General features: G+C 38.0%; 1 protein-coding gene across 1 annotated transcript in view; it reads left to right on the plus strand.

Moving 5' to 3' along the window:
- The window catches only part of ADGRA3 (adhesion G protein-coupled receptor A3), a 176,486-nt gene that overhangs the window by 105,281 nt on the left and 57,643 nt on the right, over positions 1 to 13,562 (plus strand). The window contains exons 9-10 of the mRNA XM_011991308.1: positions 1,715 to 1,916; positions 2,895 to 3,050. Of these exons, the coding sequence (XP_011846698.1) occupies positions 1,715 to 1,916; positions 2,895 to 3,050 (358 nt within the window). The remainder of the gene's footprint in view (positions 1 to 1,714; positions 1,917 to 2,894; positions 3,051 to 13,562) is intronic.

The raw sequence follows: 13,562 nt of genomic DNA on the forward strand, positions 1-13,562 counted from the left end.
ATTTTTGAGCCAGATTGAGCCAGGAAAAGGAATTTCACAAGGTAATGTCATCGCTTAAGGCAAGGACCGGCCATTTTCACTTCTTTTGTGGTGGAATGTCATCAGTTAAGGCATTCGTACTTCTTTTGTGATTCTTCAGTTACTTCAGGCCATTTGGGCATGTATGTGCAAGTCACAGGGGATGCGATGGCCTGACTTGGACTCAGAGGCCTGACAATAATGATTTCAGAGTCACTTATGGAGAGGAACAAAAGGTGTGCTTGAACTTTGTCTCAGACCTGTTGATTTAAGAATCTCTGAAAGCAGAGTCATTTTTAACAAATGGTTTTGTTGTATCAGAGCCATTGCCTTAGGGAAACATTTGAGATATTCTGGTAAAAGAGTACAAAATTCAAACACGTTAAGTAAGGTATTTTCTGTGTTCTCCCCTCCTCCCCCCTCCGCAATGGCCCTTTTATAGATGAACCTTGGAAGGTTTTATATTGCTCAGGTACTTTTCAGTACTGGTGGTTCAGTAGGCATCATAATTAGAAGAAACACATATCTGATTTTCTCCCCTTGTTCAGTTCTTCTGGAAATCAAGCAAGAAGGACTTTGGGAAATGAAAGCTGTTGGGTAGCCTGAAATTTGGGGAGCCATGGAATCCCAGGTGGGGTTTGTTGAGCTCTGTTAATGTAAGCAAAGGGAGTTATTTATTTATTTATTTTAGTAGACAGTTTAGGATTTGCAAGAGACGACAGCTTTTACCTTAAACTCTCTTTACTTTCAAAGGTGCTTTGAAACATCTTTAAATATCTTATTTACTTGATCTTATTTATGTTCAGGGATTTAAAAAATGAGTTTATAGTTGATATAAACAAAGGGAAATATGTTATTCTTTGAAGCAGCAGAAAGATCGTTTATTACCCAGTTTGCATTGTCTGTGATGGGTTCAGTTGTCACCTCCTGCCTGTAACCTCAGTGTTTCAAGGGTGGGAAAACCCTTTGGTGTTAATCTTTTAAATCCAAAGCAAAGAAGCAATAATAACATCTTTGTCTCAGCTAGTTCGCCATTGCTCTTCTTACAAAAATGATTCTTGACATCAGTATATGGAAATCAACATTTATTATTGCCAATGGATAAGTCTTTTATGTAAATTAAGTATTGATCTATAATATTATTTAGAATACATGCTTTTAAGTGAAATATATGATATTTGGTAATTTTGTTATATTTAACATCTTTTATCAAATAATCCTAGTATGATATTTACTATTTATGGTAGATTTTCTATTTTCTCGTAGTTTTGATTGCTTTACATTTTAAAAAATAGAGCAATTAAATGTTTATAGATCAATGAATTATCTTTTAACACTCCTTAGGATACTATGCAATTAAATACCCACTGCATTAATAAGTTTTAGTTTAGTGTTGCTTGATATATTTATGTGATTTTTGAAATGTATTCTATTTTGGTGTGACTAATACTGTAATTTAGTGGTTCCTGTGATAAGCATCAACGGTAACCTGTATTAAACATGTTGAATTTCATTCTCAGTCTTGGAGACATAGAGCTCAAATAACAAAGGTTTCTCCCAGCCCAGTTTTGATGACCCTTGTCAGGGTTGTATTGACATGACATGTTCTCATCTTTGATTTTTTTCTCTGCTATTATTATTCTTGATGTACCTGTGTCATTTAGAGTTTCTTGTACTATTTTGTCTTCATCTCTAGATGGCCCAGAACGTTGGCGGGCATTACTGCATATCTGCAGTGTACGCGGAACACCCATGGCAGTGGGATATATCCCGGCAACCCACAGGATGAGAGAAAAGCTTGGCGCAGATGTGATAGAGGTGGCTTTTGGGCAGATGATGATTATTCTCGCTGCCAATATGCAAATGATGTCACTAGAGTTCTTTATATGTTTAATCAGGTAACTAGAAAGTCTTCAAGTTTACTTGGGTTGTGGAGAAAACATGGTATTCACACCAAATACATAAGGTTTTTTTTTTTTTTTTTTTAAATACTAGGCAAAACATAAGGATTTGGTGTTTTTACTTTAGTTGACTTAACTGTCTTCAGGATCAGGTCTGTCTTAACCACTAGTCAAGGCCTCTACGGAATCCTTCCTTTCTAGTCACCGTCTCCCTTTGTGCCTTTGTTTGAATATCTTTTTAAACCTGTATCCACCAGACAGAATCCTAACCATCCTTCGAATTCACATTGAAATTCACCTTTTGGATTCCTTTTATAATCACTTTGTTGAAAGCAATCGCTTAGAATACTTGAACTACTCACGTACTTTTTGTTATCTTTGCTTCTATGCATCTTTTTAAACCTTACCAGACTCTAAGCAAGTGGAAGATGGCTTTTGTGTAATGTATTTTCTTTTGCCCCTTAGCACCTGGTAAAAATCCTTTTGCAATGTTAGGTGCTAAGTCAGTGTTAGAGTCAGTAGATAAACAAATGTAAAACATTACTGGCAGTGCATGGCAAAAAAAGGTAAGTGCCAAATAAGTAGTTGGGACTCTTATGCAGTAGGAGTTCCAAGGGGAGGTACTGATCACTCCCAGCAGGAATTCTCAGGAAAGGCTTTATTAAGCAATTGGGATTGAGGTATGTGTAGAATTTGGATAGGCAGAGAAGAGAGAGATGGTGCAACATGTTAACCTCGTGTATTTTTATGTATTATTGTATTTCATTCCAAGCTTGAAAAAATTTCCCTCCAGTGAGTTTCCATTAAAATTGCAGTTTTCTTAGATTTGTAAAGCATTTTAAGAAGGCCATGATGAGTAAATAATAAAGTTATTTAATTCATTGCTGTTTTGAAATGCAGAGTTAAAATGTCAGGATTGTGTTGATCATTTTGCTAATGACCATTTTGTTGATCATTTTTGCCTTTGAAATGTAGATGCCTCTCAATCTTACCAATGCCGTGGCAACAGCTCGACAGTTACTGGCTTACACTGTGGAAGCAGCCAACTTCTCTGACAAAATGGATGTTATATTTGTGGCAGAAATGATTGAAAAATTTGGAAGATTTACCAAAGAGGAAAAATCAAAAGAGGTACTTTTCTAAATTCAGATGTGTAGCACACAGTGTCAACAATTGGTAGTGTGACAGAGTTCAATCTGTTTATTTTAAGGCCTGTTTATGTTTGTCATATTTGAACTAAAAGCACGCTTTTAAATTTCCAGAATTTTGTGATACTTCTGCCTCTTCTCTTATAATGACCTGTTTGTTACTGGGACCGGGAGAGGTGAGCTCTCAGTTCTTGGATGTTAAGGTCCAGAGATATAGCAGAGGTTGCTGGTGAGAAAGCAGTGTTCTGCCTCCACGTTGTGGCTTAGGCAGGGCTGCTTAGCTCAGCCTGCTGGATTTCTCTTCTCCACACACCCTTGCGCTCATCTTTTGTAATGGGAGTTTTAGTTACCCAGATCTTGTAGTAAATTCCTTTTAATTGTCCTTGTAGTGTCCTAGAGAAATGAGAGGATGTTTAGGCACTTTTTTGAAATTCAAAATGATTGGAATATATAAGTTTTAAAAATGCAGTGAATTCTAAAAGTGGCGTATTTTAATCTGACGGGACCGCATTGAAACCATGATATGCTTGTCCACATGGTATTTTTTAGAGGAAAAAATTGACAAGCACAGTTTATTTCACTTATGTCCCTGTGAAGAGACCACCAAACAGGCTTTGGGTGAGCAATAAAGCTTTTTAATCACCTGGGTGTAGGCGGGCTGAGTCCGAAAAGAGAGTCAGCAAAGGGAGATTGGGGGGGGGCGGGGCGCCTGGGCCGTTTTATAAGATTTGAGTAGGTTAAAGAAAATTACAGTCAAAGGGGAGTGGTTCTCTGGCAGGCAGGGGTGGGGGTCACAAGGTGCTCAGTGGGGGAGCTTTTGAGCCAGGATGAGCCAGGAGAAGGAATTTCACAAGGTAATGTCATCAGTTAAGGCAGGGACCGGCCATTTTCACTTCTTTTGTGGTGGAATGTCATCAGTTAAGGAAGGAACAGGCCATTTTCACTTCTTCTGTGATTCTTCACTTGCTTCTGGCCATCTGGTCCTATATGTGCAGGTCACACGGGATACAATGGCTTAGCTTGGGCTCAGATGCCTGACAGTTTACAGAATGAATGAGCAGCAAATTAATGTTTTGAATAATTTTCAAGGGGCAGAATTATTGTGTTCTTAAGCTTTATGTTTAAGGCTTCGTGAGAACTTTATATGTACAATTTCTTTTGTGATATAATCACTTATAAAGAAGTGAATTATAGAGGTAGAGGGAACCTCAAGCAAGTGGTAAACTGAAGCCCACGCTTAGGTTAGGGCAGGCCTGAAAACAGAACCCAAGATCCCTGACTCATCAATAAGAGTTTTCTATAGCATCACATTCACCTTCTCATACAATGTGGCCCTGACTTGCATTTCTAAAAGTGCTCTGTACACAACTGTGGGGAAACACTGGGCTAAACAAAACCTGCATATTTCTTTAGGTAGAATTTCTCAGATCCATTAATATTGCTAAAATGTAAATAATAAGCCTTGTTTTCCTAAATCATTCTGATATATTTTTATATCACATATACACAGACTTATATATCATATATATTCGAATATATTATATATTTAGATATAATATGTATTAGATATATCTAATATATATGTATGTTATATATTTATATATCTAGTATAGATATATTCTTATATACCATATATTTATATATCTATATTAGATATATAAGATAGATATCTACATATTATACATCTATATATCTAATATAGATATATTCTTATATACAATATAAGATATATATAAGATCTTATATATAATATATATAAGAATTGGTATCTTGCATTCTGGTAATAGGTTTTTGGAACTGTGGCCCTACTGCATTAGGCACTTTATTTGATAGGATGTAGTTATTAAAGGAAGGAAAATACATATATTGTATATAAACAGAACTTAGGCAGATAGGCCACCTCACTTGTCAACCGGATAACATTTCATTTGTTTTCTGAACTTCAGGGACCATGATTTTCTAATAACTGCTCCTGATACTTGCTTGTGTCTCCAGGGCACAGCTCACTTTCCTGCAGTGAATTTTCCTTGTACTGGGAGAGGCCATTTGGATTCTGGCTCTGTGATTAATATTGTGCTCCATTGTTGCTTAAGATGACAGGTTAGCTGCCCACAGGATTAGCAGTCATTTCTGGGAGCGGGATGTTTCTAGTTACTAGAATAATTGTAATGACATTTGGAATGTGGACATGGAAGAACATTCGCCATTGAAGAATACATGTTTATGATGTGACCTTGTTTTGCTCACCTCTCAACATGAGCAACGTGGTGTCCAGAGGTGTATGTTGAACTGTTTGCCAGCGTGTGGAAGAATAGTCAGCTGTGCTGACGGGTTCTTAGGTGGAAACATCGTATTGAACTGGAAGTAGACATGGTTTCATTAGTTATTAATTAACCATGGGCTTATTCTTCATTTTTCAAATTGGGATGCTGTTTTCTCTGTATAATTTGAAAAGTATATGTGCACAAATACAGGTGAACAATTTAGCAAAATAGTTGCAAAAAGCTTGGATATAATTTTATTAGGTTATGAAATACAACATTTTTCTGATGTCAGAAGCTAAGAAAGAAGTCCTTTTAAACAATCACGAGTGCATCAGTTAGTTCTGTAAAAATGTATTGTGAAGAAGATTGCTGTCACTTTTACTGGTTAACATAGGATGGAAAAGTTACAATTATCTTTGGGAGCAAGTGATGGCAACTTATTAACTGTCAGCACAAGAAACAGGAAAATATTCAGGATTGAATAATTGAGATATAAATGTAATAATATTGCATGTGATGACATACAGTTCTCTGGCAATTTGAGCCACAGACCATAGCTTTCACCATTTATTAGAGCAGTGAAAAAAAATTAGGAGGCTTAAGGGCTTCATTTTAAGTTAATTACCACAGCATAAAATTATGCCAAGTTATCCTAAAATGCACCTAGCTTAGAGAAATAATTAATTAAATTGATTTTTGTGTTATGACTGAAAGTTATTCTTTTATGGGTGATTTCAAAGCTAAAGTATTGTGGGGGAATTGCTTCTTAATCTGTGATTGAGCCTGGACAACACAAGCTGGCACTTTGTTGTCTCAGGATAGGCATTAAAAGCTATCAAACTACCAGATCTAAGTGATGTATTTAGTGGATCCTTTTAAAAACAGTTAAAAGTTGTCAGGCAACAGAAGTGTCTGTTATGTATTTACTAAAGTGATTTTTCTTATGAAAACAGTATGTATATTCATTTTATAAGATGGGAAAGTTAAATATAAAGATTAGATCTGGTGACGCTTTCTGGCACGCTTACTGTCTCTTGTTTTAAAATATGTGAGTGCAATATGCGCTTTACACTAGTTTTTATATAGATTTTTACAAATGTATGGCTCTTTCATTGATTTTAAAGTGTCATTGCTTCTGTATTGACGGTTATGATTCTTTGGTATTCTTTTTTTTTCTTGATCTTACTTGCCAGACTTTTCTGTATTATTAAGCTTTTCCAGGACATTATTCCTAAAACTTGACCACACATCAGAATCACCTGCTGGATTTATTATACGCAGAGACTGCTGCCTGAGCTCCCCCTCCCTGCCATTCCCAGTTGCCATTTCAGCAGGTCTAAGTGGGTTCAGAGAATTTGAATTTCTAGTCAGTTTCAGGTGATGTTTCAGGCAGCATGACTTTGACACTGGCTTTGAGAACCCCTGTAGCATCTCCATTTTCTATTGTTGCTGTAATTTTTTTTTTAGGTGAGGGGGGGTTAACTTTTTAAGAACTTTTTCTTGGAAAATTGAAAAGTATAGGAGAATATTATCATTAATACCTATGCTATACTTCTGCTTGGCTTCGACTGTGTTCAACACAGCAAGCCCTCACTTACGGTCATCTATAGGTTCTTAGAAACTGCAACTTTAAGTGAAATGATATATAATGAAACCAAATTGACCATATGCTAATTGATGTAAATAAGACTTATAAAATCCCTAGAGATCATTTCTGGTCAAAAAAATATCACTAAACTTCCAAATAAAGACCCCAGACATTCTAATATTAAACATTGAAATAAGTATGAGCCATACACATATTTAAGAAAGATTAATAAAAACAAGACAATTATTTACCCATTGTGTTAGTTTTCACGCTGCTAGTAATGACATACCCGAGAGTGAGTAATTTATAAAGAAAAGAGGTTTAATTGACTCACAGTTCAGCGCATCTGGGGTGGCCTCACAATCATGGCAGAAGGCAAAGGAGGAGCAAAGTCATGTCTTACATGGCAGCAGGCAAAGAGAGAATGAGAGCCAAGTGAAAAGGGAAACCCCTCATAAACCCACTTATAAAACCATCAGATCTTGTGGGACTTACATGACAGTGGAGCAGTCAAATCTTAAAGCTCCAAAATGATCTCCTTTGACTCCATTTCTCACATCCAGGTCACACTGATGCAAGAGGTGGGTTCCCATGGTCTTGGGCAGCTCTGCCGCTGTGGCTTTGCAGGGCACAGCTTCCCTCTTGGCTGCTTTCATAGGCTGGTGTTGAGTGTCTGTGGCTTTCCCAGGTGCACAGTGCAAGTTGTTGGTGGATCTATTGTTCTGGGGTCTGGAGGATGGTGGCCCTTTTCTCACAGCTCCACTAGTTGATGCCCCAGTAGGGACTCTTATCTGGGCACTCCGACCCCACATTTCCCTTCTGCGCTGCCCTAGCAGAGGTTCTCCATGAGAGCCCTACCCCTGCTGCAAACTTCTCCCTGACATTCAGGAATTTCTGTACATCCTCTGAAATCTAGGCGAAGGTTTCCAAACCTCAGTTCTTGACTTCTGTGCACCCACAATCTCAACACCATATGGAAGCTGCCACGGCTTGGGGCTTGCACCCTGTGAAGCAACAGCCTAAGCTGTACCTTGGCCCCTTTTAGTCATGGCTGGAGCAGCTGGGATGCGGGACACCAAGTCGCTAGACTGCACGCAGCACATGGACCCAGGGCCCAGCCTGTGAAACCATTTTTTTCTCCGAGGCCTCCAGGCCTGTGGTGGGAGAGGCTGCCATGAAGACCTCTGACATGCCCTGGAGACATTTCACCATTGTCTTGGGGATTAACATTCAGCTTCTTGTTACTTACGCAAATTTCTGCAGCCTGCTGGAATTTCTCCTTGGAAAATGGGATTTTCTTTTCTATCGCATTGTCAAGGTGCAAATTTTCCAAACTTCTATGCTCTGCTTCCCTTCTAAAACGGAATGCCTTTTATAGCACCCAAGTCACCTCTTGAATGTTTTGCTGCTTAGAAATTTCTTCTGCCAGATACCCTAAATCATCTCTCTCAAGTTCAAAGTTCCACAAATCTCTAGGGCAGGGGCAAAATGCTGCCAGTCTCTTTGCTGTGACAAAACAAGAGTCACCTTTGCTCTAGTTCCCAAGAAGTTCCTCATCTCCATCTCAGACCACCTCAGCCTGGACCTACTAGCCTCTAGGAAGTTCCGAAGTTTCCCAGATTTTCCTGTCTTCTTCTGAGCTATCACACTGTTTCAACCTCTACTTGTTACCCAGTTCCAAAGTTGCTTCCACATTTTTGAGTATCTTTTCAGCATCGCCCCACTCTATTGGTACCAATTTACTGTGTTAGTCCATGTTCGTGCTACTAATAAAGACATACCTGAGACTGGGAAGAAAAAGTGGTTTAGTGGACTTGCAGTTTCACAAGGCTGGAGAGGCCTTACAATCATGGCAGAAGGCATGGAGGAGCGAGTCACGCGTTATGTGGATGGTGGCAGGCAAAGAGAGAGCTTGTGCAGGGAAGCTTCTCTTTATAATACCATCAGATATTGTAAGACTTACTATCACAAGAACAGCATGACAAAGACCTGCCCCCATGATTCAGTTACCTCCCACTGCGTCCCTCTCATGACATGTGGGAATTGTGGGAGTTACAATTCAGGATGAAATTTTGGTGGGGACTCAGCCAAACCATATCACTAAGTGTTGGTTGATTGGGGGCATTAATGAGAAAGGTCTAATGTATCCTTAACTGTGATATTTGCTTGCTTCCGCCAAGTGCTAGAGTAGGGGGGCTCACTTTAAACTTAATTCTTAGATTGAGGTTTTTAAGAACACAAAAGTAGTATAAAGGACCCGTTTCAAGGTCAACTTGTGTTTCCAAATTGTCAGAGAATAATTTTTTTTTTACCTCCTTCTATCTCTTGCCCAGGTCAAGACAGGCACATTTCCTGGCTCTCTGCTTCCATGAAGCTGAGTGGTTGCTGGGTAGACCCGATGCTGCAGGTGGTGTCCTTTGATTTTCTAGCTTTGTAACTGGGGGTCTTCTTCTGGTACCCTGTGTTGGCATGGCCTAGGCTCTGTGTGGAAGTCAAAACATACCTTGTGGTCATCAGAATTCAACCTCAGAGCTCTTCGGATTTCTGCTGTTCTTTGGCGACTGGGTTTTGGAGGAGGCTCTATTTTCCTGCTTCTTAGTGATGCATTTACAAAGATAACTGTTTTCCTTTCAGCATTTTTCACTTTCTGCTGGGGAGTTCTCCAGAAAAGGAAATGCACATACGTGTTTGTAATCTCATATATTTCAGTAACACCTTAGGGTAGAATCAGTATTTGGGGATATTTAATCTTTTAATATATGAGATATTTACAGATTAGCACAATTACAACTAAATTTATGGTTCAGTTTTTTTTTTTTTAAGTTTTGAATGTGTGGACTTTATGAGGCTCGAGCATGAGACCTGATGGTAGACACATCATCGCTCTTGAAGAATTATGATTATTACAGATCTAAGAACTCCTGCCTTGCAATATTCTTCTCGACCTCTTTTCCGCTTCTGCCCATTTCTTCAGTTCCTCCACTGTTACCCTCATCCTGATCATTCTCTTTACTCCTATACCTCAGTAAAATCAGAGCTTTAACCTTTGCCATAACCCTGATGATAATCACAGTCAGACTCTTGTTGAATAGCAACCTGCTGAGAAGCCTACAGAGGTATCCCGTGGCACATAAGGCCAGATGTGAGTTAAGAGTGACAAATAACTTTTAAAACTTGATTTTCAGAATACAAGAGTTCCATCATTAATCAGGGTGATAGCATACCTTGAAATAGGTGTGATCCCAATAGTATCCTTAATTTGGAACCAGGAGAACATCGTGAAGACTGCTTGAGCTTAATAGGATCAGCTGCTGCAATGATGGTGATGTAGGTTCCTCTGTTTGTCATCTCCAAAACCATTGCTCCACCTATGCATGTGTCTGTTAATTCTTGCTTTTCTGGTTATTAGAATGAGCAAAAGTGTTCCTTCGCTGCTCAATGATTGAAAATGTAAATATGGGAGGGCCTAGGTCACTTGGCCTTTCTCAAAAACTGCATGAATTGCTTAATTTATATTTTTGCTGAGTATGTGAAGATATGTCTTTTGCTTTTTTTTTTTTTTTTTTTTTTTTCTTATTTTACCATGGAATGAGATGTTCTGAGCATTGTAGAGTTCTTGGTCCCATTTTACAAATGAGTAAACTGAGTCTCACAGAGGCTGATTTGCTCAGGGACCTCTAAACTTGTAAGTGACAGACTTGAGATCTCAACCCAGGAGTATTTAACTCCAAGGCAGATATTATGTCTTCGGTGTTAAAGACTATACATTAAATGTCATCAAGTTTAGTTTATGTATTATCTTGTATATTAATATAACATCAGAAATTTACTAAATTAACAGGTGTTTTTGACCTAATTTTGATAAAACTTCCAAGCCATTTGTATATTAAGAACTTGAAATATCCTGTCTCTTACAACATTTGACATTGAGCACTTTCATTGCCATTAATGTGGTGTGTTTGTTTCTTCCGCATTTTATCTTTGATAAAGTCCATTCGCTCATGTTTTTGGTTGGTCCTCCCACTTTAGTGTGACAGGTGCAAGAGCAGGTGGAGGAGTCCTTCTGACCCTTTTGTGGCTGGAGTGGCCTTCAGGGAATGAGGCCAAGGAGAAATCTGATGCGTTCTCCTTATACTGGTTGCAGTTTTTAAATGAGCTTTGTGTGTCAGATTTCAGGAATACTTTTTTTAATCCAGTGTAATTTTTCATGCATTGTTACCCCTTTTGTGTCACTTTTTGTCACTGGGACAGATTCAGAGCTACTTTTGTAACCAAGCTACAGAAGCATATAACATTTTCTGATTATCTGCTCTAGGGAATGTTTTGGCAACAAATCCCTTTCCTCCATTCTTAGCCATTTGGAGTGAAATAATGAGAAACATAGCTTGTTCTCAACTAAAGCAATTACTGTTGTTAGCCCTGTACCTTCTTAGAGGTATTTGTTTTTTTATAATTACTAACAGAAGTTAATTTCTGTATTACTGGCATTATCTAGCGGGACATAGCAGTAGTTCTTTGATCATGTAATAATGATGACTTTTTCAAGAGAGATAATGTACTCATCAGATCTCATGTCAGGTCTCCATAAAATTCCTACATTTAAAACTTCAAGGAAGTATTAGTAAGTTTAGTTGTAACTTTGCTAATCTGTAAACACTGCCTATATTTCAGTGATGCCTTAGAATAAAAATCAATATTTTTGTGTATTTTAAAGTTTTGCATCCAGTGGGAATTTGATTAATATTTTTGATAGCCATAAAGTGTATTTCACCATGTTATCTCTTTTACCTCTTTTATTTTTATGTAAAATCTTCAAATGACAGTAAGTCAGAATAATAGACAAAATCTTAACTAAGTTATTCCAACTACTGTGAATTCCCATTAAGACTTTGGACTTATTAGTCTAGCATCTGTATAAATGGCCGTTGACAGATTCAGTAACTGAATAGGAAGAGTCAGTACCCTTCTTTATAACTCCAGAAGTAGAATGACATTCACCCCCGTACCTGTTTGTTAGTAGGAACATGCACTAGGATGCTAATGTTCCAATGAATCATATCAAATGAACCAACTGAGGATTCTGCAAAGCTTGATTACAGGCTCTTCTTAATTATTTGTCAGTTTGTCATGTTAATATCTTCGGTTTTGGGGGAAGTACCCCTTGAGAATGTATTAGTTCATTAAAATAGGTGTTTGGATTAAATTTCATTACTCTATATCCTGTATTCCTCTGCACATTTCCTTCATAGCAGTTACCACAGTCTAAATCACTTTTTAAAAATGGATTTATATGCTTGTTTTGTATTTGCTTCACCAGACTGTAAGGTTGAAGATAGAACTTGTTTCTTTCTTTTGCTGTTGTATCCCTGTTGCTTCAGACAGTGTCTGGCTCACATTGGCCCTCAATAAATAGTCAGTGAACAGTAATCATGAACGTTTAAAATGAATATTGATACATATCGAATACATGGACATTGATAACTGTTGGCTTCTCCATCAGCTGTTGTACTAGTGAATAAGGATATAAATATAAGACATTTTGTTTTCTCTACCCTCAGGATGTTTACATTGGAAGTAAAATGAGGAAAACGTTGTGATACATTATGGTAAGGGCAGTAAAAAGTCAGAAAACTTATTTTAATAGGATCAAGCTGGGAGAAAGTGGTACTTTACAGAAGGTCAAGTGGCAGTTTAGTTGGATGCATTGGTCCTGTTTTTATGTGAACACAGACATACAAAGACAGCCCTCCTACTACTTCTAGAGTCTATCATCTTAAAAGAGAGGCCAATTTCGGGATTAAAACAGTAAAAGCGCCAACATTTTTTGAGTGCTTGCCATGTGCCAGGCACGGTTTTAGGAACTTTGTGTTTATTATTGGAACTTAATCTCCACAACATTCAGAAAGATAGGACTATTATTATCCGTACTTATGAATAAAGGAAGCGGAGATACCAAGAGGTGAAGTGTTCAGGCTAGGTACTCATGGTCAGCATTTGAAGTCCTGTTCTCATCTATGTCTTTACTGTGGTTGCCTCATCCCATGGTTCCAGGATTGAGATCTGGTGGATTTCCAAAGGCCTGACTTTTTTGTAAAGTGAACCAGGGTGGGATGGACTGAACTTCTTCCAAACCCTATTCAGTCCCCATAATTATACATCGTGTGAAGTGTATTGGATGCAAAATGGGATTGAAATTTCAACGGAGATCTTCTGGGATGATCAAAAGACATCTGTTAAGACAGCTCTGGCTTTCTGGCTTTGCACTGGGGCTTAATGCCTTTTAATGCTTACTTCTTGATTAGGGACCCAGCCAGCTTGCAAATTCTGTGATCCTACCTCTGGAATGTTTTTGTTGTTCTTTCTGCTGCACATCTCCCTCTAGTGGACGTTTTGTTCAATACAAAATCCTCTTGACACCAGTACGTCTCATTAGCCCTGGACGGTTCAGTTTATTTCTCTCAGGTGAGACGTACAAGTTATAGTAAACAATAGTCAGTTGACTTTTCAGTGGCTTTGCCTGACAGGTGTTTCATTTGTAAGTTACGAAGTGAGCAAATAAAAGTCTGATAAATGAAACAAGTAAAACGAACAGTGGAAGAGTGCATTTATTTTATTGTATTGGATCTTAAAATCGTTCATTGAG

Source organism: Mandrillus leucophaeus, unplaced genomic scaffold (genome assembly GCF_000951045.1).
Source record: "Mandrillus leucophaeus isolate KB7577 unplaced genomic scaffold, Mleu.le_1.0 Scaffold393, whole genome shotgun sequence".
Classification (NCBI taxonomy): Eukaryota; Metazoa; Chordata; class Mammalia; order Primates; family Cercopithecidae; genus Mandrillus; species Mandrillus leucophaeus.